Source organism: Ochotona curzoniae, unplaced genomic scaffold (assembly GCF_017591425.1).
Source record: "Ochotona curzoniae isolate NIBS_2020 unplaced genomic scaffold, NIBS_Ocur_1.0 contig_3643, whole genome shotgun sequence".
NCBI lineage: Eukaryota > Metazoa > Chordata > Mammalia > Lagomorpha > Ochotonidae > Ochotona > Ochotona curzoniae.
In genome coordinates, this window is record NW_024465933.1 from 6,469,482 (window position 1) to 6,494,627 (window position 25,146).

Below are 25,146 nucleotides of genomic sequence, written 5' to 3' on the forward strand. Positions count from 1 at the left end.
TGATAAGTCTTCAATTTCTCCATCTGTAATCTCTTTGATTGACCAGGCCTTTTGGTGAGTTTGTGGGGCAGCACTGGCTCCTTCTTCTGGATCATGTCTTCTTTTGCGGCATGGTTATCTCTGCTGCCACCTAGTGGGTGACCTGAAGTATTGCTGGTCTAGTTTGTTTTTTTTTTTTTTTGCCTCAGGTTCCTCCTGCTACTGACCGAACCTGTTTTTCTCTGTACTTGCTGCTCAACCTAATTGTGCTAGTCTGTGTTGGCCATGTTTGGCCTCCTGCTGGGGGAGAAGGGGAGGGTTTTCTTCCTTTGCCTTTCACCCCGCTTCCAAACCGCTTGGCCGGTCCTGCCTCTTGCCAAATGCAGGCACCTTCTTGTTGCAGCGACCCACCCGGTTTCTCCCCTGTGATAGTAGTTCACCAACGTTTCTGCAGTCTAGGGCTCCCACCCTGCCGCCCTCTGGCTGTCCAAAGGGAAGGCGCCTCCTCTCTTTACTGATTCACAATTCGCCACGGCTCCTGCTAGCCACCTACCAAAGTCCACAGTCTAGGGCTCCACCCTGCCACTGTCTGGCTGTCGATCCCAGTGTTTCCCGACTGTCCCACTGCTGCGCACCGTTTCTCTCGGTCCTGGCAGAACTGGGGAGCTTCCCACGGTGTTCCCTGTGGTTCTCCTCCTCTCAGGCTCACTGCAGCCTACTCACGCCCCTATTTTCCAGGACCTTCAGCTATGTCCGTCTGACCCCAGCGGCCATCTTGACTCCCCCTCCCCCCAGGATTTTAGAAGCACACCTTAAAACACACTAAGGAGAGACCTAAAAACTAATGAAAATGTTACCTGTTCTGAGGTTACAAAAGAATCGTATTTAAAGAATTTGTTTTATTTTTCATGATGTCCTCTAAAAAGAAATGTATTTTTTTTAATTTACACATAGCACACATCGCAGCACTTTTGTTGGTATAAGTAGACTACTTACTCTAAGGAATACTTCCAGTGCTGTGGCCTACACATCTTAATCTTTATTCCAGGTTCTTACTGAAGCAGAGATAAGAATTCTTATCAGGTCCATACTTACAGGGCACAGATGAGGCAGGAATAAGAGAGAATGAGTGGACACACTTTCAGTCTTGAGTGTCAGCTACTTCACTTGGTGAGAGCTGCTAGAGAGCTGCCTATGAAAAGAAGTGAGTGAGGGCTGGTCCAAAAAAAGACCCCCATGCATAGTCAAGAACAAAAGAAGACCCTTCACACCCCCTACAAGTTATCAGGCTGTTTTATAGATATGGGGTGGAGTCTGGGTGGAATTTCCGCTTGTGTAGTTTTCTCAGATTCGTTGTGCCACCATGTCGAGTTTTAGCTTCCTCTTGCCATCATAGCTCTCCCCTTCCTGGTGTTAGAAGAGACACAGTGCATTCTGGGAAGGTGAGCATACTAAATTGACAGGTAAAGGGACAAAGTTGCACAGCAGGACTCACAGAAATTTCAGCTCACTTATTCCTCCATAATCTCCCTGCCAACTTCCCACACATCACTAAAATATACATATATGTATTTATATATGTATATATATATGTATATATATATATGGCTTGAACACTGAAGAAGATAATTTATCAGCTTTGTAAATAGTTCAAGGAGGAGCCAAGTGTGGGCTTAAGGGGTGGAGGAAGTGCCCGGTTTTAGCACAGTATTTCAGGTCTTCCCTCCATCAGAGAGATGGAGAAGATAAAAATGTGCAATAGCCAGTGGAAGGGGTAAGAAGTAAGAGAAAATTGTGTAGTGTGGAAAGGGTAGAGTGAGGCAAAGCTGACTTCCGCCAGCAAATTGTCGCTGCTTTTGGAGACAGAATGGAGCATCAGTTACCTACAAGGCAGCTATAGGTCAGGTACCAGAATCTGCAGGTTTCCAATGTGTTTTCAAATGTTCTCATTAGAGACTTTCCATTGAATTAGTTTCTTGATCACACACTGAGTCCCCGAAAGAATCCTGTTCTTATGTGCAGCAATAAGAACCATGACCCAAGTGAGGTATTAAATGAGGAAAAAAAGGCTCAAGAAGTCTCTCTTTCTTCTGACCCCAGACTATATCAGTAAGAATATAAGAATTGCAACCCCAGGGACCCAGAAGAACAAATCCAGAGCTCTGCTCCCTGATGGTTCTCAATACACCTTGAGCTGTAACTTCTGGGATACCATTGTTTGCATTTAACTTTTGCGGTCCTCTTGGGAAAGAGAAAGCATCATGAATGCATTATAGAGTTGCTTAACTGGATAGCTCCAATTGCATTAATGCTACACTAGTGAGACTTGTGGAGTATTCATTGTTCCTCTAGCTGGATCTATTCTAAGTGTTTGTCTCAGCATAAGATATGAATTTAAAACAAAAGCACAGTTATAAGTGCAAGAATAGGAGCAGGACATACTTATCTAAAGAGATTAAACAGATGGTGCACATTCAGAGAAGAGAGTGTAAGAGAAATGCAACTCACCCGTTCCGTGGCTTTGTGTATTGGGTAAGGGGTGGTTCTCTAGTTGAATATATAAACAAGGATGAGTTTCAGGGTATGTATGTGTGAAACATGGAGGGGGAATAAGGGAGAGAGAAGAATAATGGAGAGAGAAATGAAGAGAGGGAGGAGAACTCTGCAAAGAACCTGGAGCATTTCTCTGCGAAGGTCAGTAAGCATGTGTTCATCATGGTATCCTACTTTGTGATGGAGGAAGCTCAAGTGCATCATGGGAAAGTGGGTGTACTGAATAGGCTTAGAATGATTTTGTCCTATTTTGTTCAGATAATGCAGAAGTAAGGTGCAGATACTGCTAGAAACCTCTCAGCTTTTTGTTCACTGACTCCCTGCCCAGGTCGTATCAAAATGATGATCTTGTCTACCACACCTGATCCTATCTGTTAGTACTGTTGAGTTGTTCTCTTTCACCACCTCTTGCATCTCATAAATCATAGCAAGCACGGTGTTCCACTATTTGTTGATGAGATCATCATTAGTCACAAGCTTCAAAGGTCATCAAAGGATAATTTGTTATTTAATTAACGTGGATAAAAGGGTTTCAATTATAGTGTAAGCATTGTCTTACATTGTGATTTTCCTAGCAGTATTTTGTTATGCAAAGCTTCATTTTGTAATCACAAAAATCTTAACAACGAAGTAGGGTAGTCAAGCTATCCTGCCTTTATAGATGAGAAAACTAGACCTCGTGATTGTTAAAGGGTCGTTGACGAATTTACCTAGAGAATAAAAGGAAAAGGGGACAGGATCCTGAAATCCTGTCCCTGGGCCTCAAGTACAAGATTCCACACAAGTGTAGGTGGGTGTGAAGGTGCTTTAAGCTTTGGACAACAGATTTAATTAAACTCACAAAGGCATTGAGTATAAATTTATCAAAGGAGGTTGGAAGCTGGCCTCTGGAAAGCACTCAGCTCAGAGCTTCCCCGATGACTGGGCACTCCGACCACGGGGTGGCTGACACAAGGGACACGTGTTTCTCAGGCTGCTGCCTTCTCCCTGCACTTGTCGTGGGTTGGTCTTTAATCTCATACAGGTAAGTAAGCTCTCATTGGGCTAGCTGCTTTCTTTTTTTTTTTTTTCTTTAAGATTTATTTTATTTTTATTGGAAAGGCGTAATACAGAGAGGAGAGACAGAGAGGAAGATCTTCCGTCCGATGATTCACTCCCCAAGTGAGCGCAACGGTCGATGCTATGCCGATCCGAAGCCAGGAGCCTCTTCCGGGTCTCCCACGTGGGTGCAGGGTCCCAAAGCTTTGGGCCGTCCTCGACTGCTTTCCTGGGCCACAGGCAGGGAGCTGGATGGGAAGCAGGGCTGCGGGGATTAGAATCGGCACCCATATGGGATCCCGGGCATGCAAGTTGAGGACCTTAACCACTGCGCCACCGCGCCGGTCCCGCTAGCTGCCTTCTAAGCTGGCACTTTAAACCAGATAAACAGGCAATTTTGATTGAAAGAATAAAACAGTTTTAGCTTTTGTTTTTCAACTTTTCTGCATTTTCCTTTTTCTTGATGTTTCCTTTGGAACCTGGTCATTTCCCTCCCTCAGTAGGAAGGGGGAAAAATTAATCAAGTTTTTATGATGATGACAATCTTGTCTGCATGTGAACTGTCATAGAATGCTAAGGTTTTTTGTGTCCAAATAATGATTCTCCTGCTTACAGAGCCCATGGATTTCAACAACTCATCTACATTTAAGAAGCAGCTTAGGAAAAGAGGTTGGAGAAAATAATAACTTCATTATCATCAACAAGCAGTATTTTCTAAAGGAGATTCATTCTATTCTTTGCTATTGCCTTCAAAGTAAAACACAAATTTGATTTCATAGTTTAGCCTTTGCATTTCGCTGGCAGGCTCATATAAACCCAGAGAAATCAATGACTCAAATACAACAGAAACTTAGCTTTTGTCTCAAGTAAGCAGTCTACAGGCTTTTTACACAAGGGGAAGATGGAGCCCTATTTGTCAGGGACGTGACCAAGCTGAAGATCTGCCTTCTTCAGTGTCAGCCTTCTTGGGTTCCCCTAAGAGAAAAGTGAGGCTATAAGCCAGCAAAGATACATACTTAAAGGGACAGGTCAAAGAAGAAAGATGATGCAGTGTGAGAAGCCAGAGTCCGACACAGAGCAGGATGCCCACTGGGGGATGACGTTTTCTCAGCTTACCCACACAGGTCGTCAGTTCCAGGCAGAACCCCTCTTGCTGTGTTATTTCAGCATTTCCCAGTTTCCCATTGCTATTAAACATTCCCAGAATGGTAGGGGGCAGCCACCATAGCATTCCCTAAACTGGATCCACCTGCCTGAGGCACAGTAAGCCAGTCATTGACACTGCAGTGCTGGAAAAAATCAGGTGTTTATTACAAGTGCAAAGGGAAGGAACCAAGCATCTGGGGCTTGATTCCCATGGTCCCTGAATGTGTAGGGGGTAAAGGCTAAATTCTGTGAATCTGGATTAAAAGCTGGGGAAGACCACTGCATGATCAGCTCGTGTGTGGGTCCCCTATTGGTCTCCAGTTAGTTCCCAGCACTGGTGGATTGCTTCTGATGATTCAGTGACAGGTGAGCGGCTCTGGACATAGGTCAGTCTGGCCACAATCAACAGTGTCCTGGCTAGTCATATGGGAGACCCAGATGGAGTTAAGGCCCCTGAGGTCAGTCTAGCTTGGCTCCTGCTGTTTGGGGTCTTTGGAAGGCGCGCCTGCAAATGAAAGATCTCTGTCTAGATCTCTTTGACTTTCAGATAAAAGTAAATAAATTTATCAATAAAGGTTAACATAAAGATGAGCTTGAGAGAGAGCTATCATTGAAGAGAGAAGAGAAAGGGAAACAGCGGTAGGAAGACAACCACTCCACTAATACAATGAGAACTAAGCAGAAACAAGACGTATGGGATGATGGATGGAGAGACGCAGAGATGAGATACATGATGAGAGCTATGGAGAGAGTTAAAGAACAGTGGTGACAGGGACGGGGCAGTAGTATGAAAGGGAGAGAACAGATGGAGAAACCACGGGATCTGGGATGAGCACGAGACCAAAGCACCTGGGAGTGATCACAACAGCCAGGAGTTGTCAGTCAGGTGTGTCTCGGTGTCACAGCTGCTCCTGCGACTCACCTGGATTACAAAGAACCTCACTCCAGTTCCAAACCCAACACTCCCAAAGCCTCATCCTTTTTTTTTTAAGATTTATTTATTTTTATTGGAAAGTCAGATATACAGAGAGGAGGACAAACAGAGAGGAAGATCTTCCGTCCGTTGATTCACTGCAGAAGTGGCCTCAACGGCTGGAGTTGCACTGCTCTGAAGCCAGGAACCTGGAGCTTTTTCTGGGTCTCCCACATGGGTGCAGCATCCCAAGGCATTGGATTGTCCTCGACTGCTTTCCCAGGCCACAGGCAGGGAGCTGGGAAGTGGCGCTGCCAGGATTAGAACTGGCATCCTTATGGGATCTTGACGCATTCAAGGGAAGGACTTTAGCCACTAGGCTACTGCCCCAAAACCTCATCTTTCCCCTAAAGCCAGGCTGTGTTCCTCCAGGGCTCTTTCTTTAAAATGTGCACTATCCGTTTCTTCAAGTTCAAATCCTCTAAATTATTCACAAAGCGGGGAGGCGGGTAGAAACAGTGGGGAACATAGAGAGGAAAGGGATTCCTTCTTGATGAGGAATGGAGAGGAAGGGGCCCCCAATGTTGGGGGGTAGAAAGGATCTGTGGGGAGACGGGTCAAAAATGAAACTTCTTTACATGTCACAATTTAGGAGCAGAGCAGTATTTGCATCAACCTGAACATGGGAATTGCCCCTGTGTCATGTGCTTCTCAAAGGGAGGCCAAGAAGCACAGACTGGGAGTAACCAAGCTTCTGACACGACAAGTAAGGGAAAGCTGCGTGAGGGTGCTGGGGTGACTGGGACTTAGCACGTACCACAGACCCTGCAGTGGCACGTGGCAGGAGGTGGGGTTCAAGGAGTACATCAGGCAGCCTTGGGCTCTCCATCAGGAATCTGCAAGTGAGGGTGTGGGGACTCTGACACCAGAGCTGCTGCTTCTCACTGTGCCTGCCTGTGAGCATCCTGTAATAAGGAGCCAGACTCTTTTCCCCTCTATCTGCATAACCTGACTCTTTGAGAACTGCGTGGAAGCAAGAGATTGTTGTGAAGTCGTGTTTAGTGGGACACAGCCTGTTGGTTAAGTATGGACAGTGTGGTAGAAATGTCCTGGTAAAACAGGCAGTATCTAATTTGCTGTATCAACCGCAATACTAAAGAATGGATTTCTGAGATGACCTCTGCCCTTGTCTGTGAATCAGTAAGCTGAATATTCTGTTGCTGCTAGATAACGGGTCACTTTGTCACAACCCTCACTGCCAGCAGATAAAAGCCTCTTAAACTCAATGTACCGTTTTGAAGAGGGCCCCCTTCTCCCATTAACAAGAAGCTGGATCGGAAGCAGAGTCGCTGATATGAAATGTGGGATGCCAAGCTGCAACGTAACCCTCTGCTCTGCATCACCTGCCCCTAATAACACTTAATGAGTACATCTGTGACACACACTGAACAAGGCGGATGTCCTTGTGAAGAAAGAATTTTTAAAATAGCCCCGAATCTGCTGCATGCTGGCCCCTACCGTCACTGTGGTAATACAGGTCTAGTTTAAACTTGCTTGTCCATGTTTCATTGTTGGCTGTCAGGTTTTCTATTTTAGGGTAAAGACCTGTGCTGTTCAGATGCATGCTCCATTTTGCAGAGTGACTCCAGAAACTTGTTTCTTGAAGTACCTTTAACTATTTCTTCAATTATTTTTATTTTCTTCAGGAATTCCAATGACTGGTTCACTGCCTTCTCTTGACTATTTTCTTTGTCGTTTTTAATTATTCTTCTTCATTTCCTTTTTGCTTTTCCTTCTATAGTCTGTGTCCTGCACTTCAATTTCTCGAGTTTCTAATCTCTATTATCCCTATAAATTTGTCTTTATTTCTCTGATGATTTTTCTTCTACCTACATCTTAAGTTCTGACTGTTATAAAATTCTGTAGGTATTCAAGCCAGGCTGCTGAATTCCAGGAATCAAAATGCACCAGTGATTTCTGAGGGTTGCAGTGGCCTGACTGCCTTGACATGCCCCTGCTTCTAATGTTAGCTTTCACCTGACTTCAGCTGCTTTCCATATTTTCTCTATTGTAAATGGATAATAAAGCCCCATGTGGATATGTAAAAGCACAGTGTACATTTTGGCTGTGTCTAAGTGTACAATGTTTTGTGGAAATTATTATTTTCCCATGATAATAACTGCCAACATGGTATGTTAATGACTGGGGAATGAAGATTTAAAAATAAAATAGCTGAAGGCTACTGATGTAAAGAACTTGAAAATCTGCTTCTCTTATAATCTGAAAGATTATTATTATTATTTTTTTTTTCTGTTTTAAGGACAAAGGAGAAGATGCAACAATAAACAAAGAAACGTCCAAGGTGCTAAAAAAGGTACTGGGGCGACAGGGGAGCAGGGATAGGCACAGCAAGGCACTCGGGTTGGGGTGGGAGCAGGGATAGGCACAGCGGGGGCACTGGGTTGTGGAGGGTGGTCCTTGGCTCTCTCCATGGTGCTGATCTTTCTGCCAGATGCTGTTGTCTTTGCTGCAGCCCACAGATTTCCTGTGTGCCATGATAGCTTCACAGCTGCTGGATTATTCAGAGTATAAGCTATGTCATTACAACAAATAGTATCCAAAACAAGCAGTTTCAACACAAATACATTAGTTGTCATCTAGAATTCCAGAAGTGGTAGGGAGAATCTGCCCTCCTTGATAGGTTTCAATCTCCAGGCCCACAAAGGCCACTCTGACTGTCATTGTCTCCCATCGAGAGGGAATGGAAAAAATGAAGAAGAGAGTAAGCCTTTCATTTCCTTGATGAAAATCTGATCACATCTTTTTGGCCAAAACTTAGTCAAAGCTAGCTTCAAGTAAGTAAGGCTAAGAAATATGATCTCTGGCCAGGCACTGAAGGATCAAGCTGTGATTCTGTGCCCATGAGAAGAAGTGATTGTGTGTGACCAACACCACTCTGTCCACCTGCCTTACGTATTTGCATTCAAATGGCTGATTCCCTGAACTAACAAGGAAAACTGAATTGGCTCAAACCCAACCATCTTTGATAAGAACAGGATTTGGAACTGAGGGTGCAGACCAGAGCTGTGGTAAAGGACATGCCAACACTGATTTGGAAACGAAGAAATAGAATAAAACATTGGAGAGACTGTGTGTTGTAACAATGAATGCAGAAAAGAGGAGACAGAACAAACACAGACAGACAAAATCTGAACAACTAAATACAAGCCAAAGCATTAGTACAAGATCAGTTCCAATCCTGGGAAACTCATGACTCCTTAAACTCAGTTAAGTCAGAGCATACCCAAAACTGGATTTACACATTGAGGCATGGGTGTGTGAATGATGTAGGATGTTCCATTCTGTGCACCACAAAGGGAAGTTGGACATTTCTATTGCATTTCTATTTTCAGAATTACTCTGTCAAGTGAACCAATTTCATGTATTCCACAGCACAGATTTAGTAGCATAGTGACTGCCCACCCAACACTCCCTCCTGGCCACATTCCCCACACACCCTCCTCCTTCCTCATTTCTTCTATAGAAATGTTTACAATGACAGGATTTCAGTTCATTTCACAATCACAGGCTGATCACGGCATTGGATGAAGCATTCAACAAAAGCAAGTAGAAAAAGAAAGCAATGTACAGGGCATAGACAAGGACTGTAAACAATAATCAAACCTCAACATGTCAGTTTTGCTCCTATAGATTACATTTGTTTGTATTTTGTGCATTAGCTACCATAGATGAGGAACGCGCACAATATTTGTGTTTCAGGGAACTGGCTTATTTCATTAAGCATAGTGGTTTCCAGTTGCATCCATTTTGTTGCAAAAGACAGGATTTCATCATTTTTTATGGCTGACTAGTGCTTCATACTATATGATTACCACATTTTCTTTATCTATCAATTGGTAGGCATCCAGGTTGTTTCATATCTCAGGGCCACAATAAGCATGGAAGTACAAACAACTTTCATATGCTGATAAACTCCCAGGAGTGGAATGGCTCGATTGGATGGTAGATCTGTTTTCAGAAACTCCATGCTGTCTTCCATAATGGCTGTACTAGTTTACATTCTGCCAACATGCTACCCAGCATTTATTCTTTTTAAATTGTTGAATGTGAGGTGAAACCTCATTGTAGTTTTTATTTGCATTTCCCTGATGGCTAGTGTTCCTTAGATTTTTTTCATTTGTTTACTTACCATTTTTATTTTAACTATTGAGAACCATCTTTTCTTCTCATATTCTTTGTCCATTTATTAACTGGATTGTTTTGTTATTATACAGTCTGATGCTATTAGGTCATAGGCTTAGATTTTTGATCCATTTTGAGTTGTTTTTTGCATGAAGGGTAAGGTACGTGTCTTCTATCATACTTCCGCACGCATAGATCCAGTTGTCACGGCAGCATTCATCGACTAGACTGTCTGTTCTGCAGAGATTAACTTTAGCTTATTTGCCAAAGATTTGTTGGCTGGAGATGCGTGGGTCAATTTCAGGGGTTTATATTCTATTCTCTTGGTGCCAGTAACAGGCTGTTTTGATTTCTAAGCTTCAGTTTATTAACTGTCCCGTACTATGCCCTGAATTCTGGTATTGCTATCCTTCTGGCTTTTTTGTGTGTTTATTTAAGAATGCAAAAGTTACTTGGGGTTTATTTTGTTTTGACATAAATTTTGGCAAAATTTTTCTAAATATGAAAACAATGTCCTCGATATTTTGATTGAGATCACATTAAATCTATAAATTGCTTTGATAGTATGGACATTTTGATGATATTAAGTCTTTAAAACCATGAATATGGAAGATTTTTTCCATTTTTATGTGTCGTCTTCCACTTTTTCTTTAATGTTTTGTAGTTTTCATTCTAGAGTTCTTTCAAATCCTTGTTTGAATTTATTCTAAGATATTTAAATTTTGTAGCTATTGTGAGTGGGACTGGTCTTACAAGTTCTTTCTCAGCCATTGCATTGTGTATACGAAGGTTATTGATTTTTGTGTGTTGGCTTTACACCCTATCATTTCGCCCAGTTCCCTCATGAGCTCCAGCAGCCTCTTAGTAGAGTCATTTGGTTCTTCTACATACAGAATCATGCCATCCGTGAGCAGGGATAGCTTGAGCTTTTCTTTTCCAATTTGTGTTCCTTTGGCTTCCTTTTCTTGCTTTATGACTCTAACTAAAATTTCTGGGACTCTAATGAAAGCAACAGTGGAAATGGGCATTCTTGTCAGGTTCCAGATCTTAGTAGAAATGCTTACAGTTTTTCCCCATGAATGTGGTGCTCACTGTGGATTTGTCACATGTTCTCTTGATTGTGTTATGGCATGTTCTTCTATATCCAATTTGCTTATGATTTTTTATCATGAAAAGATGTCATATTTTATCAAAGCTTTCTCTGCATCTTTTAAGATAATCAAGTGATTTCTATGCTTCAGTTTATTCATGCTATGTGTCACATTTCTGGATGTGCATTTGTTAAACAGCCCTTATTACCAAGGATAAATCTCACTTGGCATGAATGAATCACTTTTCTAATACGCAGTGGAGTTGGATTAGCCAGTAATTTTGTTGAGGATTTCTCTATCTTTGTTTATTAGGAATATTGATATGTCGTGTTGTCATTTACATTTGTTTCCAGGAATTTTTAAAAAGAATATTTTTTCTTTTGATTTCTTCTATGATCGACTGTTCATTCAGTGGATTCCTGTGCAAACATATCAGTTTCTGTGTGTTTGCATATTTCCTAGAGTTTGCTAGGTTGTTGCTTTTCACCTTCATTCTATTGTGGTCAGAAAAGTTGCATGGTATGATTTCAATGTTTTGAATTTGCTGAGAATGATTTATGGCCTCAAATACAGTCTTTCCTTAAAAAAAAAAATCTCACAGAGTGATGAAAGAATGTGTTCTGCAATGGTGGGGTGAGATGTTCTGTAGACAACGACCAGGTTCATTTAGTCCACAGTGTAGATGAACTCTGTGTGTTTTGTTTGCTTGTTGCTTGCTGATTTTCTGTCTAGTTGATCTGTCCATTGATGAAAGTGGGGTGATGAAGTTCCAATTATTATTATGTAATGATGTCTCCCTTTAGATACACTAACATTTGTTTTAAATAGCCAGCTTTTCACTGACTTTTTCTCCTTCACATTCTGTAATGATGACTATTTTTCCTGGTTTCTATGTGCAGCAGGTTCTTAAGAACCATTTGTAAGGCTAGACAAGTGGTAACAAATTCTCTCCATTTTCTGTTTTTGAAACTCTTTATTTCACCTTGCTTTGCTGGGCACAGTATTCCGGATTGAAACTTTCTTTTAGGACCTGGCCTGTGTGTCTCCATTCTCTCCTAAACTGAAGGGTTTCTTAGAGAAACCAGCTGTTAGTCTGACTGAGAAGCTCCTGAAGGTGATCTGGCATTTCTCTCATGAACATTTTAGAATCTTTTCTTCATGTTTTACTGTTGCGTGTTTGACTATAATGTGTCATGGTGAAGATCTTTTCTGATCATATCTAATACAGAGAGTTCTGTGTGCGTCTTGAACTTTATTATCATTTTTTCTCCTCCAAATTAGGGAAGTTTTCTGTCATGATCTCACTTAATAAACATTCTGTTCATTTCACTCTTTCCACACTTTCAGGAACTCCTAAGATACATAAGTTTGGTCATTTGTTAATATCCCACAGAGCTCAAAGACTATCTTTAGTGTTTCTCTTTTTTTTTGTTTTTGTTGTTGTTGTTGTTGGTTTTTTGTCTGACTGAGATATTTCCAAGGATTTGTCTTCTTGCTAGGATATTCTTCCTCCTGCCCCACCAAGTCTGTTGTTAAGATTTTTTTCTGTGTTTCCCATTTGACAGATTGAATTATTCATTTCAAACAGCTAAGTTTAATTTCTTCTCAATATTTATCTCAGAAAAAATAACCATATCATACATTAATTCCTCTGTGTTCGTTTCCCTGTGTTTCTGTGTAATCTTATGATCATTCTTTTTCAGACATTTCATCTATCTCTTCATCATCGTATTTTAATATTGAAGTGCTATGTTTCTTTTGGGGAATCATTATCTTTTCCTTGTGCATGTTGTTTGCATTTCTGCTTTTATTTTTAGGCATGAAACACTTGTTGGTTTCTCCCCTCTGGTGACTTGTATCTTGGCACTGTGCCTCTCTGGCTGGAGTTTCTACTCCTTCAGTAAATATCCAGAGGTGTGTGCTAGGTAGGACCAAGGAGCTCTGAAGCACAAGGGTGGGACAGGAGTCCACAATGACACCTAAGTTGGGCATGATAGATCTTTATGAACAGCAGGGGGAGATATGACCACATTGGCTGGAGTAAGCCCACTGTGACCACAGCATGACCACTGTGAGCCCCCCATGACCATGGTGTGACCACTGTGAGCCCCCCATGACCATGGTGTGACCAGTGTGAGCCCACCATGACCATGGTGTGACGACTGTGAGCCCACCATGAGCATGGTGTGACGACTGTGAGCCCACCATGGTCACAGTATTGCCACTGTGAGTCCGCCATGAGCGTGGTGTGACCAGTGTGAGTCCACTCACTTTCTCACTTCCACGATGATCAATGCCTAGAATTAGTCCACAGTAATGAGTCCATCCACAGAAGCACATAAATTACACAGTATCTGTATGGTCCTCAGGGTGAGCCCGGAACCCTCTGCACTCATGAAACTGTGAGCCTTGAAGTAGCACCTGTGACATCCCTGAGATCCAGCCACTCTCCATGCCCTATCATGCAGTCACAGAGTCCCCACCTTGCTTTGCTGGGCAAGGTACAGTAAGGGGGAAGCCACTCTCAGTCCCATGAACCTGCTAAGCCATGGAGAGAAGCAAGGCATTCCCTGAGCCTCTGCTTAGCCCCCACAATTCCTCTAAGCCAAACTCTGTCAGTGGGGAACAGAAATGTACCCTTCTCATAAAATCCCCTAATCATATATATGCAAGCCACCACAGCTTGGAATTGAAGACTCTGGAACGTCCTGGAAATTATGACAGTGGAGGTTCTTTCTAATAGATTCCCTGGGCAAAATGTGTCTCAAAAATACCCTGTCCAGCTTCCATCTTGACGATACCAGGTCAAGGTAATCCCATTTGTTTATTGACGCCGTTATTGGCCCCAAGTCCTGCCTTCATCTCTGCTCATGACCTTGCAGCTCTACACGTTTCCAGAGTGAGTCTGAGATCTCCAGTGCAGGGTAGGGTGAGTGTATTTAGACTTTACTGTTTGGCTGAGTCCTGGAGATGGGGATGGCTGGTGCTGGCAGAGGGAGAGCCCCTCCATTTCTGGCAACAGGACTAGACCAGCACCTTGCCTTAGGATGCAGAGCATCTGTTGCACCTTCCTTGGATGTTGAGGCATCTGTTCATGTTCTGAATAAGTCAGTCAGCTGAACATCGCCTACACTCTTTATCTCCAAATACTGGTCCCAACTAGAGGCAAAAGTAGTTTTGTGTGACTTAATTTTTCTAATTTAGTACTGCATTAATGAGCTGATGCTGGTTTTAGTATTGTGCAGTGGCTGACTCAAGAAGAGCCATATCCTAATTTCTCCAAGTATTCTACTTCCTAGATATAAAACAGTAGCAAGGGACCAGAGCTCACTGACACACAAGGAACCACTATACAACAGGACTGAGCACTTTGTTACGTATAATGTGACTGGCAACCTGAATTTCTTCATGCTGAGAACCAAGAGAGACTGCCTACATGCTGTTTCTTTGCTCTGAAGTTGTTTGCTATCAGTACGTTTTAATTAAAAGGGAAACCCAGCTAAGACACAGAGCAAAACCATGTATGTTGCTCAGTAATAGCTATTGCTGCAGATCCAGGTTACATACAACCAGGGCCAGGGCGTCATCTTGGCTACCTTATAGGGAAGGGAAAAGCAGACATAGTCCAGAAATAGCACAGGTGTCTTCTCATGGGACCCCAGGGACAAGGGATGGAGGGAAGAGGCAGGGGAAGGAGACAGAGAGACACAGAGAGAACGAATCAGAAAAGGGGCAGAAGAAGAGAACAAGTAGGTTCTCTTTTTCCAAGATATGCCTTCAGCACTGTTAGTGACAGGAGGAGAATCCCACACAGAACAACTTCATGGGTGACTTTGACCCTTGGCAGCCACAGCATTACCCTACTCAGCCCAGTACCACTCTTTGATCAATGCAGAGCAATTTCTGATTCTGAAGATCAAGCAAGAAGTACTCTACCTGCTAGAGTTCTTCATTTCCCCTGCTTGTTCCTCTCAGGCCTTTAGGACCCACTGCCAAGCTCTTACTCCTGAATGCAGGCTTCGTCACCTCTTCCGACAGGTGCCTCCCTGGCATCTTCACTTCCCTCCCGAGGGCAGCGTTTGTGAAGCAGAGCATGTCTTGATCTCGGGTTGTGAGTCCTCTCGGCATGGCAGTCATCCCTTAGTGTCTTAGGAAACCCGTTTTATCCTGGTGAGGTGTATAGTGTATGTAAAACAGAGCCTTGCAACGTGAAGCAATGTGATCAGCACCAAGAAGTCCCGTCTTGGATGGAGGGAAGTACTCTGAGCGGCATCCCGTGGGGGCAGGACTTTAGAAACAATACCTGTTCTGTCCCTTGACTTTAACGCTCAGACACTTTTGAATGGTGCAGCCCTAAGTGCATGTATGGAGAGTGACTCATGTTGAGGGACAACACATCCAATCAGTGCATGAATCAGGCACCTTGCTCCTCTGAAATGCATTTGAATTCAGGTGCTTGTGCTTTTAATTAGACCTTGGCCCTTCATTTCTACAGATTCCCCTCAGTGGCCTGGCTTTTAAGTTCTTGATCACTTCCCTTCTTCTTCAGTACAAAGATTTTATTTAAAGTTTATATTTGTAGCATCAATCTCCTCAGTAAAAGTCACCATAATGTTGGTTTTAAGGCCTTGTATTGTTGCTTTCATATTTTATCTCTGTCTCTTTCCCAAAGGAAACCTGTTCAAAACTTATATTTACTTTCCCTTTTTATCTATGAGCATCACTTTGTCTTTTGTAAAATAATGGTATTACTACCTTGCTGCAGTCCAGTTCCAGCTGTTTTCGGAGCTCGAGAAGGGTGCGTGAAGTAGGCGTAGAAAGAAGAAAAAAGAGACAGACCACTACAATTCCAACATCATTGTGGACCACGCAAGAAAGCTGTCCGCTTCATTTATACAGAAGCAGTACACAGTCCTTTTTTAGGGCATTTTGACATAGCTTCAAGGGGGGCACAATTTACAACAGCTTGAGAGGTGAGTGAGGGTGGACCCCACATTCTTTGCTTATCTCAGCTTGCCAGCCCCTACTTACTTCCCTCAAGTCTGGGTCCCATCCTTGGCGCTGCCTGTGGCAACCAGACCCCTACCTTGAATTACTCATGGGAAAAGGTCTGAGGCCTTGATTTATTGGGATTGGGGCATTGATACCAAAGGTCATTAGGTCTGCAGGCCCACACAGTTTGTTAATTAAGCAAGAGTTACGACAACAGAAAGAACTGCAATTACCAATGAGCCTTGTTTACTCCATTTAGGTTTCCACTCTACAATGGGCAAATAAATGTTTCCAAAGATAACTACAAATAGTTTCACCTTAAGACAGGGTATTATCCATTCTGATGTTGCAGCCAACATTTTCTCAGTAGACGACACATCTTGTCCAGTAATACATTCCTACTACAATTCTTATTCTATAACTTATCCATCACTTAATGAGAGAAATACATCAAAAGAGAAAAAATATAAAAATCTAAGACAAAAGTTTCAAACATTAATTCCCTCTACAACTGCAGGCTCTACAACCTCATAAATGATCAAACAATAATCAAAAGTATACATGATGTTAGTAAAGTCACCCTATATTTCCTCTAGTTATAAATTATGAAGGCAGCCAAAGCAACTACATTTACTGTGTTCTAAAGAGTTGAGAGTTGCAAGGACAGGCTAACCTTTAAGGTCACAGTAGCTATGTTTTTGCCATAGCAGGATGGCCTTTTGGGGTCACAGTAAATATAACAGGATAACCTTTAGGATCCCAGTAGCAGGATAGCTTTTAGGGTCCCAGTAACAGGATAGCTATATTTTTTGTCATAGCAATTTCAACCCATACTTCCATAACTTCCATTAGTTTGTGAAACTCTTATCAGGCCATTTCCCAGAAAGCATGCTAAATGTTTGGGCCAGATTCAGAGCAATGGTTAGGCACACAATAAGGTGTCTAGAAACAGCATGGGCTTAATTGTACCCCTGTGTGCAGTTAAAGGCCCCTTCAACAAGACATTATCAGTAACATTAACTTTTAAGCTCATGTTGGTTGTAAAAGCCATCTCACAGGGGCAAACTATGCCTAATAGATTGCAGAATTCTTAGTGGGGTACTTGAGTGTCCATGCAAACAGGGGGCGAGACTGCATCAAGGTGGTCAGAAAGAAATCCGCCAGGCCCTGCCAAACAGCTGGAAGCTCTCCAGGCCCTGCCAAGCAGGGGAGCAGTTCTCTTCACACCTTCGTGTCATTCACACCTACTGCACAGACCCCAGCACTACCTTTTTGATACATTTCTTTCTAAGGATGAAGAAAGTTAGTGGAAGCAAAAGTCTAAAATACAGTCAACATATTCTCATTATTTTACTCACCCTGTATTACAGCAAATGCTGTTTCCAGTTTCTTTGAAATGACTTGGGAGCTGATTTTTAAAATACAGTATAGCCAGTTTCAAGCATCTTGCTTGTTAGTAAGACTAGGTAGGGCCCAGCACAATAGCCTAGCAGCTCAAGTCCTCGCTTTGCATGTGCCGGGGTCCCATATGGGCGCTGGTTCTGGTCCCGGCACGCTCCACTTCCCATCCAGCTCCTTGCTTGTGGCCTGGAAAAGCAGTCGAGGATGGCCCAAGGCCTTGGGACCCTGCACCCATGTCGGAGACCTGGAGGAAGTTTCTGGCTCCTGGCTCCAATCAGCACAGCACCAGCCATTGTGCGCACTTGGGGAGTGAATCATCGGACGGAAGATCTTCCTCTCTGTCTCTCTTCCTCTCTGCATATCTGACTTTGTAATAATAATAAATAAATCTTTTGAAAAGACTAGGCAAAAGGTTGGCAAACTACATTCTACAGGTTACATCTAGCCTCCCAACTGCTAATAAAGCTTTATTAGCACACAGTCACAGGCGTTTCCTGTACATATGGGCATGAATGTTTCCTGGTTTGCCTGCAGAGCTGAGTAGTTGCAGCTGCTAAATATCAGCGGGCCCTCTAAGAAAAGCTCTTGACCTCCAATCAATTAATTTGTTTCACATGTATGTGAAAAGTGTTAGACCCCAAAGGGATGTGGGGAGAACCAGAAGGAACTATGCCTGTGGTCCCTGATTCTCACGGTGCGAGCCCCAGGACCTGCAGTTGTAGCTGATCCTGGAAGCTGGTTACCAGCACAGGCAGAGGCAGAGGCCTTGGGTTGGGGCCCGGCCCCCTGTGCTGCAACGCAACCTCAGGTGACCCCAGTGCCTGCCCCCGGGGAGAAGCACCATGTAGGAATGTGGTTGAATAGAACGAAGTAGAATTCCTTAAAAAGTATAGAAAGAACAATCATTAGTATATATCATTACTATGCATCTACTAATGATTATACAGTAATAATAATGAAATGTCGCAGCATATAAAACAAATTTCATGTATATTTTAAGCACTAGAAAGGGTCCTGAAATTTTACCTTTGTGTGGTGTTTTGTAATGAACTGCTGTTTGCGATGCAGTGCTGTAAGTAACAGGCACATTGCTGTTCCTTCTTTCTCAGGGACAAGAAGAGTCAACAGTGATCCTTTGAAAAGAGGCAGGAAGAGAGGTAAAAACAAATGATTGCCACATCTTAAATAGTTAGTAGGAATTAACTAACAACTTATTAATAATGACGATTCTTCTTGATTTCTGCCTTGGGCGTGACCCAGTCCCACTGTTTTCCGCATTTGGAAAGTAAGAACAAGTGGGAGGTTTTTGTGCATTTCTCTCTTTTAAACACAGTTGATTTATATTATACATCTGTAAAACCACAGTTAAGTTTTTAAAAATGTGTAATGCATATCAAGTCACAGGTATGTATAATGCATGATTATACTAAGTCAATATATTCTTATATGTCATGTATTTATAATTTTAGGATATAATTTTTGTAAGTATGTCCCAGATGGGCTTCTGAAAAGTTACCTCTGTATGGTGTTTTGTAATGCACTACTGTTTGCAATGCAGAGCTGTATCAGGCACATTGCTGTTTCTCATCTTTTTCAGGGGCAAAAAGAGTCAACAATGGTCCTTTGAAAAGACGCAGGAGAACAGGTAACAAGAGCAGAATGCTAAAATGTACTGTTAACAATTCAAGGTCCGAGCTTTTATTCAGCGCTGCACGTCCTGAGCAGTGAGTGGGTCTCCTGAGCTGGCTTTCTGCAGCTGCCCTAGTGCATGGGGACTGTGGCAGCATGACGGGTTGGTGCTAACACCCACCTGCTGGATTAGCCAGCCGATCCAGGAGGCACCCTAGGTCTGACAGCACCTCCTTAACTGCAGATGCCATTTGAGGAGGGAAAGAAGAGAAGGATGGAAAGGGCACACCCATGTAATGCTTAGCCGACCCTTTCCTTGCACACGTGGAGAGCCATTGGTGGCTCCACCCAGATCCATGTCCTGACTCCCACTCCACCTCTGACTGACATCTGTCCTGTTTTGGCGTGGGAGGTGGTGGTAGATGAACTCCATCAAGTGCCCCAGCTCTGGGCCTGCCCCAGCTCTGGTGGCCTGTGTATCTCCAAGTGGTTCTTGGAGGACTGAGGGCAGCCCATCCTCCTACTTACCAGTGTGCAGCCACTCTGCCACAGAGGTTCTCTCTAAGACTATGCTGCAGTGGAATCAGATCCCTGCAGGCCCCTAGTGCAGGGTGCAGGCTTCCCTGAGTTCCTGCAGCTTCCTCTGCAACACATCCACCCGGCCCCCCATCACACCAAGAGCTGAGTCCAGGAAGTGAAGCAATACACAGGGAGGGGGAGACAGACACCTCCCACTGGGAGCCCACAAGCCGCCCCTGCATGTTCCTGCTCCCCCTGCTGATGCCTCAAGTTGGAGAGGGACAAGACTAAAAGCTACTGGTTTTGCCTCCCATCTACACAATTCCAAATCCATAGCACCAGGAAGCTGTGGGTTGGCCAGCAGCTTGGTGTTCAGACTGTGCCACACAAGACAGGATTTTGGAGGATGGCAGTGGAGGTGACATCATGTTTAGGTGTCCAGACTGCCATAAAAGAACTCAAAATGTAACTCATGGGGGAATCCTTGCTGAGTATTCTAAGCTATGAAGGGGGAATCTTGAAGCTGCTGCCATCAGGGTGCCAGGTGGAGTCCCAGCTGACTGCCTCCTGCCTGGGAACACAGCAGAAGATGGCCCAAGTACTTGGGCACCTGCCTCTCACCCTAAGGACCTGGATGGAGTTCCTGGTTTACCCAGACCTGGCCACTGCAGCCATGAGGGGACTGAAACAGTAGAGAGAATCTCTGGTTATCCCTTCCTCTGTTGTTCAGTCTTTCAAATAAGTAAATAACAAGAACAGCCCATGCATAATAGTAGAGGATAACGAAATGGAAAAAAAATGTATGCTTCCTGCAGGTCGAAGAATTCCCAGGTCGAAGAATTCCCAGAAACACAACTGAAAGAGGAGACAGAACAAACACAGACAGACAAAATCTGAACAACTAAATACAAGCCAAAGCATTAGTACAAGATCAGTTCCAATCCTGGGAAACTCATGACTCCTTAAACCCAGTTAAGTCAGAGCATACCCAAAACTGGATTTACACATTGAGGCATGGGTGTGTGAATGATGTAGGATGTTCCATTCTTTGCACCACAAAGGGAAGTTGGACATTTCTATTGCATTTCTATTTTCAGAATTACTCTGTCAAGTGAACCAATTTCATGTATTCCACAGCACAGATTTAGTAGCATAGTGACTGCCCACCCAACGCTCCCTCCTGGCCACATTCCCCACACACCCTCCTCCTTCCTCATTTCTTCTATAGAAATGTTTACAATGACAGGATTTCAGTTCATTTCACAATCACAGGCTGATCACGGCATTGGATGAAGCATTCAACAAAAGCAAGTAGAAAAAGAAAGCAATGTACAGGGCATAGACCAGGACTGTAAACAATAATCAAACCTCAACATGTCAGTTTTGCTCCTATAGATTACATTTGTTTGTATTTTGTGCATTAGTTACCATAGATGAGGAACGTGCACAATATTTATGTTTCAGGGAACTGGCTTATTTCATTAAGCATAGTGGTTTCCAGTTGCATCCATTTTGTTGCAAAAGACAGGATTTCATCATTTTTTATGGCTGACTAGTGCTTCATACTATATGATTACCACATTTTCTTTATCTATCAATTGGTAGACATCCAGGTTGTTTCATATCTCAGGGCCACAATAAGCATGGAAGTACAAATAACTTTCATATGCTGATAAATTCCCAGGAGTAGAATGGCTCGATTGGATGGTAGATCTGTTTTCAGAATCTCCATGCTGTCTTCCATAATGGCTGTACTAGTTTACATTCTGCCAACATGCTACCCAGCATTTATTCTTCTTAAATTGTTGAATGTGAGGTGAACCCTCATTGTAGTTTTTATTTGCATTTCCCTGATAGCTAGTGTTCCTTAGATTTTTTTCATTTGTTTACTTACCATTTTAATTTTAACTATTGAGAACCATCTTTTCTTCTCATATTCTTTGTCCATTTATTAACTGGATTGATTTGTTATTATACAGTCTGATGCTATTAGGTCATAGGCTTAGATTTTTGATCCATTTTGAGTTGTTTTTTGCATGAAGGGTAAGGTACGTGTCTTGTTTCATACTTCCGCACGCATAGATCCAGTTGTCACAGCAGCATTCATCGACTAGACTGTCTGTTCTGCAGAGATTAACTTTAGCTTATTTGCCAAAGATTTGTTGGCTGGGGATGCATGGGTCAATTTCTGGGGTTTATATTCTGTTCTCTTGGTGCCAGTAACAGGCTGTTTTGATTTCTAAGCTTCAGTTTATTAACTGTCCCATACTATTCCTTGAATTCTGGTATTGCTATCCCTCTGGCTTTTTTGTTTGTTTGTTTAAGAATGCAAAAGTTACTTGGGGTTTATTTTGTTTTGACATAAATTTTGGCATAATTTTTCTAAATATGAGAACAATGTCCTCAATATTTTGATTGAGATCACATTAAATCTAAAAATTGCTTTGATAGTATGGACATTTTGATGATATTAAGTCTTCAAATCCATGAATATGGAAGATGTTTTCCATTTTTATGTGTCGTCTTCCACTTTTTCTTTAATGTTTTGTAGTTTTCATTCTAGAGTTCTTTCAAATCCTTGTTTGAATTTATTCTAAGATATTTAAATTTTGTAGCTATTGTGAGTGGGACTGGTCTTACAAGTTCTTTCTCAGCCATTGCATTGTGTATACGAAGGTTATTGATTTTTGTGTGTTGGCTTTACACCCTATCATTTCGCCCAGTTCCCTCATGAGCTCCAGCAGCCTCTTAGTAGAGTCATTTGGTTCTTCTACATACAGAATCATGCCATCCGTGAACAGGGATAGCTTGAGCTTTTCTTTTCCAATTTGTGTTCCTTTGGCTTCCTTTTCTTGCTTTATGACTCTAACTAAAATTTCTGGGACTCTAATGAAAGCAACAGTGGAAATGGGCATTCTTGTCAGGTTCCAGATCTTAGTAGAAATGCTTACAGTTTTTCCCCATGAATGTGGTGCTCACTGTGGATTTGTCACATGTTCTCTTGATTGTGTTATGGCATGTTCTTCTATATCCAATTTGCTTATGATTTTTTATCATGAAAAGATGTCATATTTTATCAAAGCTTTCTCTGCATCTATGCTTCAGTTTATTCATGCTATGTGTCACATTTCTGGATGTGCATTTGTTAAACAGCCCTTATTACCAAGGATAAATCTCACTTGGCATGAATGAATCACTTTTCTAATACGCAGTGGAGTTGGATTAGCCAGTAATTTTGTTGAGGATTTCTCCATCTTTGTTTATTAGGAATATTGATATGTCGTGTTGTCATTTACATTTGTTTCCAGGAATTTTTAAAAAGAATATTTTTTCTTTTGATTTCTTCTATGATCGACTGTTCATTCAGTGGATTCCTGTGCAAACATATCAGTTTCTGTGTGTTTGCATATTTCCTAGAGTTTGCTAGGCTGTTGCTTTTCACCTTCATTCTATTGTGGTCAGAAAAGCTGCATGGTATGATTTCAATGTTTTGAATTTGCTGAGAATGATTTATGGCCTCAAATACAGTCTTTCCTTAAAAAAAAAATCTCACAGAGTGATGAAAGAATGTGTTCTGCAATGGTGGGGTGAGATGTTCTGTAGACAACGACCAGGTTCATTTAGTCCACAGTGTAGATGAACTCTGTGTGTTTTGTTTGCTTGTTGCTTGCTGATTTTCTGTCTAGTTGATCTGTCCATTGATGAAAGTGGGGTGATGAAGTTCCAATTATTATTATGTAATGATGTCTCCCTTTAGATACACTAACATTTGTTTTAAATAGCCAGCTTTTCACTGACTTTTTCTCCTTCACATTCTGTAATGATGACTATTTTTCCTGGTTTCTATGTGCAGCAGGTTCTTAAGAACCATTTGTAAGGCTAGACAAGTGGTAACAAATTCTCTCCATTTTCTGTTTTTGAAACTCTTTATTTCACCTTGCTTTGCTGGGCACAGTATTCCGGATTGAAACTTTCTTTTAGGACCTGGCCTGTGTGTCTCCATTCTCTCCTAAACTGAAGGGTTTCTTAGAGAAACCAGCTGTTAGTCTGACTGAGAAGCTCCTGAAGGTGATCTGGCATTTCTCTCATGAACATTTTAGAATCTTTTCTTCATGTTTTACTGTTGCATGTTTGACTATAATGTGTCATGGTGAAGATCTTTTCTGATCATATCTAATACAGAGAGTTCTGTGTGCGTCTTGAACTTTATTATCATTTTTTCTCCTCCAAATTAGGGAAGTTTTCTGTCATGATCTCACTTAATAAACATTCTGTTCATTTCACTCTTTCCACACTTTCAGGAACTCCTAAGATACATAAGTTTGGTCATTTGTTAATATCCCACAGAGCTCAAAGACTATCTTTAGTGTTTCTCTTTTTTTTTGTTTTTGTTGTTGTTGTTGGTGGTTTTTTGTCTGACTGAGATATTTCCAAGGATTTGTCTTCTTGCTAGGATATTCTTCCTCCTGCCCCACCAAGTCTGTTGTTAAGATTTTTTTCTGTGTTTCCCATTTGACAGATTGAATTATTCATTTCAAACAGCTAAGTTTAATTTCTTCTCAATATTTATCTCAGAAAAAATAACCATATCATACATTAATTCCTCTGTGTTCGTTTCCCTGTGTTTCTGTGTAATCTTATGATCATTCTTTTTCAGACATTTCATCTATCTCTTCATCATCGTATTTTAATATTGAAGTGCTATGTTTCTTTTGGGGAATCATTATCTTTTCCTTGTGCATGTTGTTTGCATTTCTGCTTTTATTTTTAGGCATGAAACACTTGTTGGTTTCTCCCCTCTGGTGACTTGTATCTTGGCACTGTGCCTCTCTGGCTGGAGTTTCTACTCCTTCAGTAAATATCCAGAGGTGTGTGCTAGGTAGGACCAAGGAGCTCTGAAGCACAAGGGTGGGACAGGAGTCCACAATGACACCTAAGTTGGGCATGATAGATCTTTATGAACAGCAGGGGGAGATATGACCACATTGGCTGGAGTAAGCCCACTGTGACCACAGCATGACCACTGTGAGCCCCCCATGACCATGGTGTGACCAGTGTGAGCCCACCATGAGCATGGTGTGACGACTGTGAGCCCACCATGGTCACAGTATTGCCACTGTGAGTCCGCCATGAGTGTGGTGTGACCAGTGTGAGTCCACTCACTTTCTCACTTCCACGATGATCAATGCCTAGAATTAGTCCACAGTAATGAGTCCATCCACAGAAGCACATAAATTACACAGTATCTGTATGGTCCTCAGGGTGAGCCCGGAACCCTCTGCACTCATGAAACTGTGAGCCTTGAAGTAGCACCTGTGACATCCCTGAGATCCAGCCACTCTCCATGCCCTATCATGCTGTCACAGAGTCCCCACCTTGCTTTGCTGGGCAAGGTACAGTAAGGGGGAAGCCACTCTCAGTCCCATGAACCTGCTAAGCCATGGAGAGAAGCAAGGCATTCCCTGAGCCTCTGCTTAGCCCCCACAATTCCTCTAAGCCAAACTCTGTCAGTGGGGAACAGAAATGTATCCTTCTCATAAAATCCCCTAATCATATATATGCAAGCCACCACAGCTTGGAATTGAAGACTCTGGAACGTCCTGGAAATTATGACAGCGGAGGTTCTTTCTAATAGATTCCCTGGGCAAAATGTGTCTCAAAAATACCCTATCCAGCTTCCAT

At 42.4% G+C, this 25,146-nt stretch overlaps 1 protein-coding gene across 1 annotated transcript in view; it reads left to right on the top strand.

Annotated features, from left to right (window-relative positions):
* Positions 1–25,146, top strand: part of LOC121158200 (nuclear body protein SP140-like protein) — a 111,025-nt gene that overhangs the window by 57,845 nt on the left and 28,034 nt on the right. The window contains exons 9-12 of the mRNA XM_040982861.1: positions 6,282–6,395; positions 7,950–8,003; positions 18,426–18,473; positions 18,914–18,961. Coding sequence (XP_040838795.1) covers positions 6,282–6,395; positions 7,950–8,003; positions 18,426–18,473; positions 18,914–18,961 — 264 coding nt within the window. The remainder of the gene's footprint in view (positions 1–6,281; positions 6,396–7,949; positions 8,004–18,425; positions 18,474–18,913; positions 18,962–25,146) is intronic.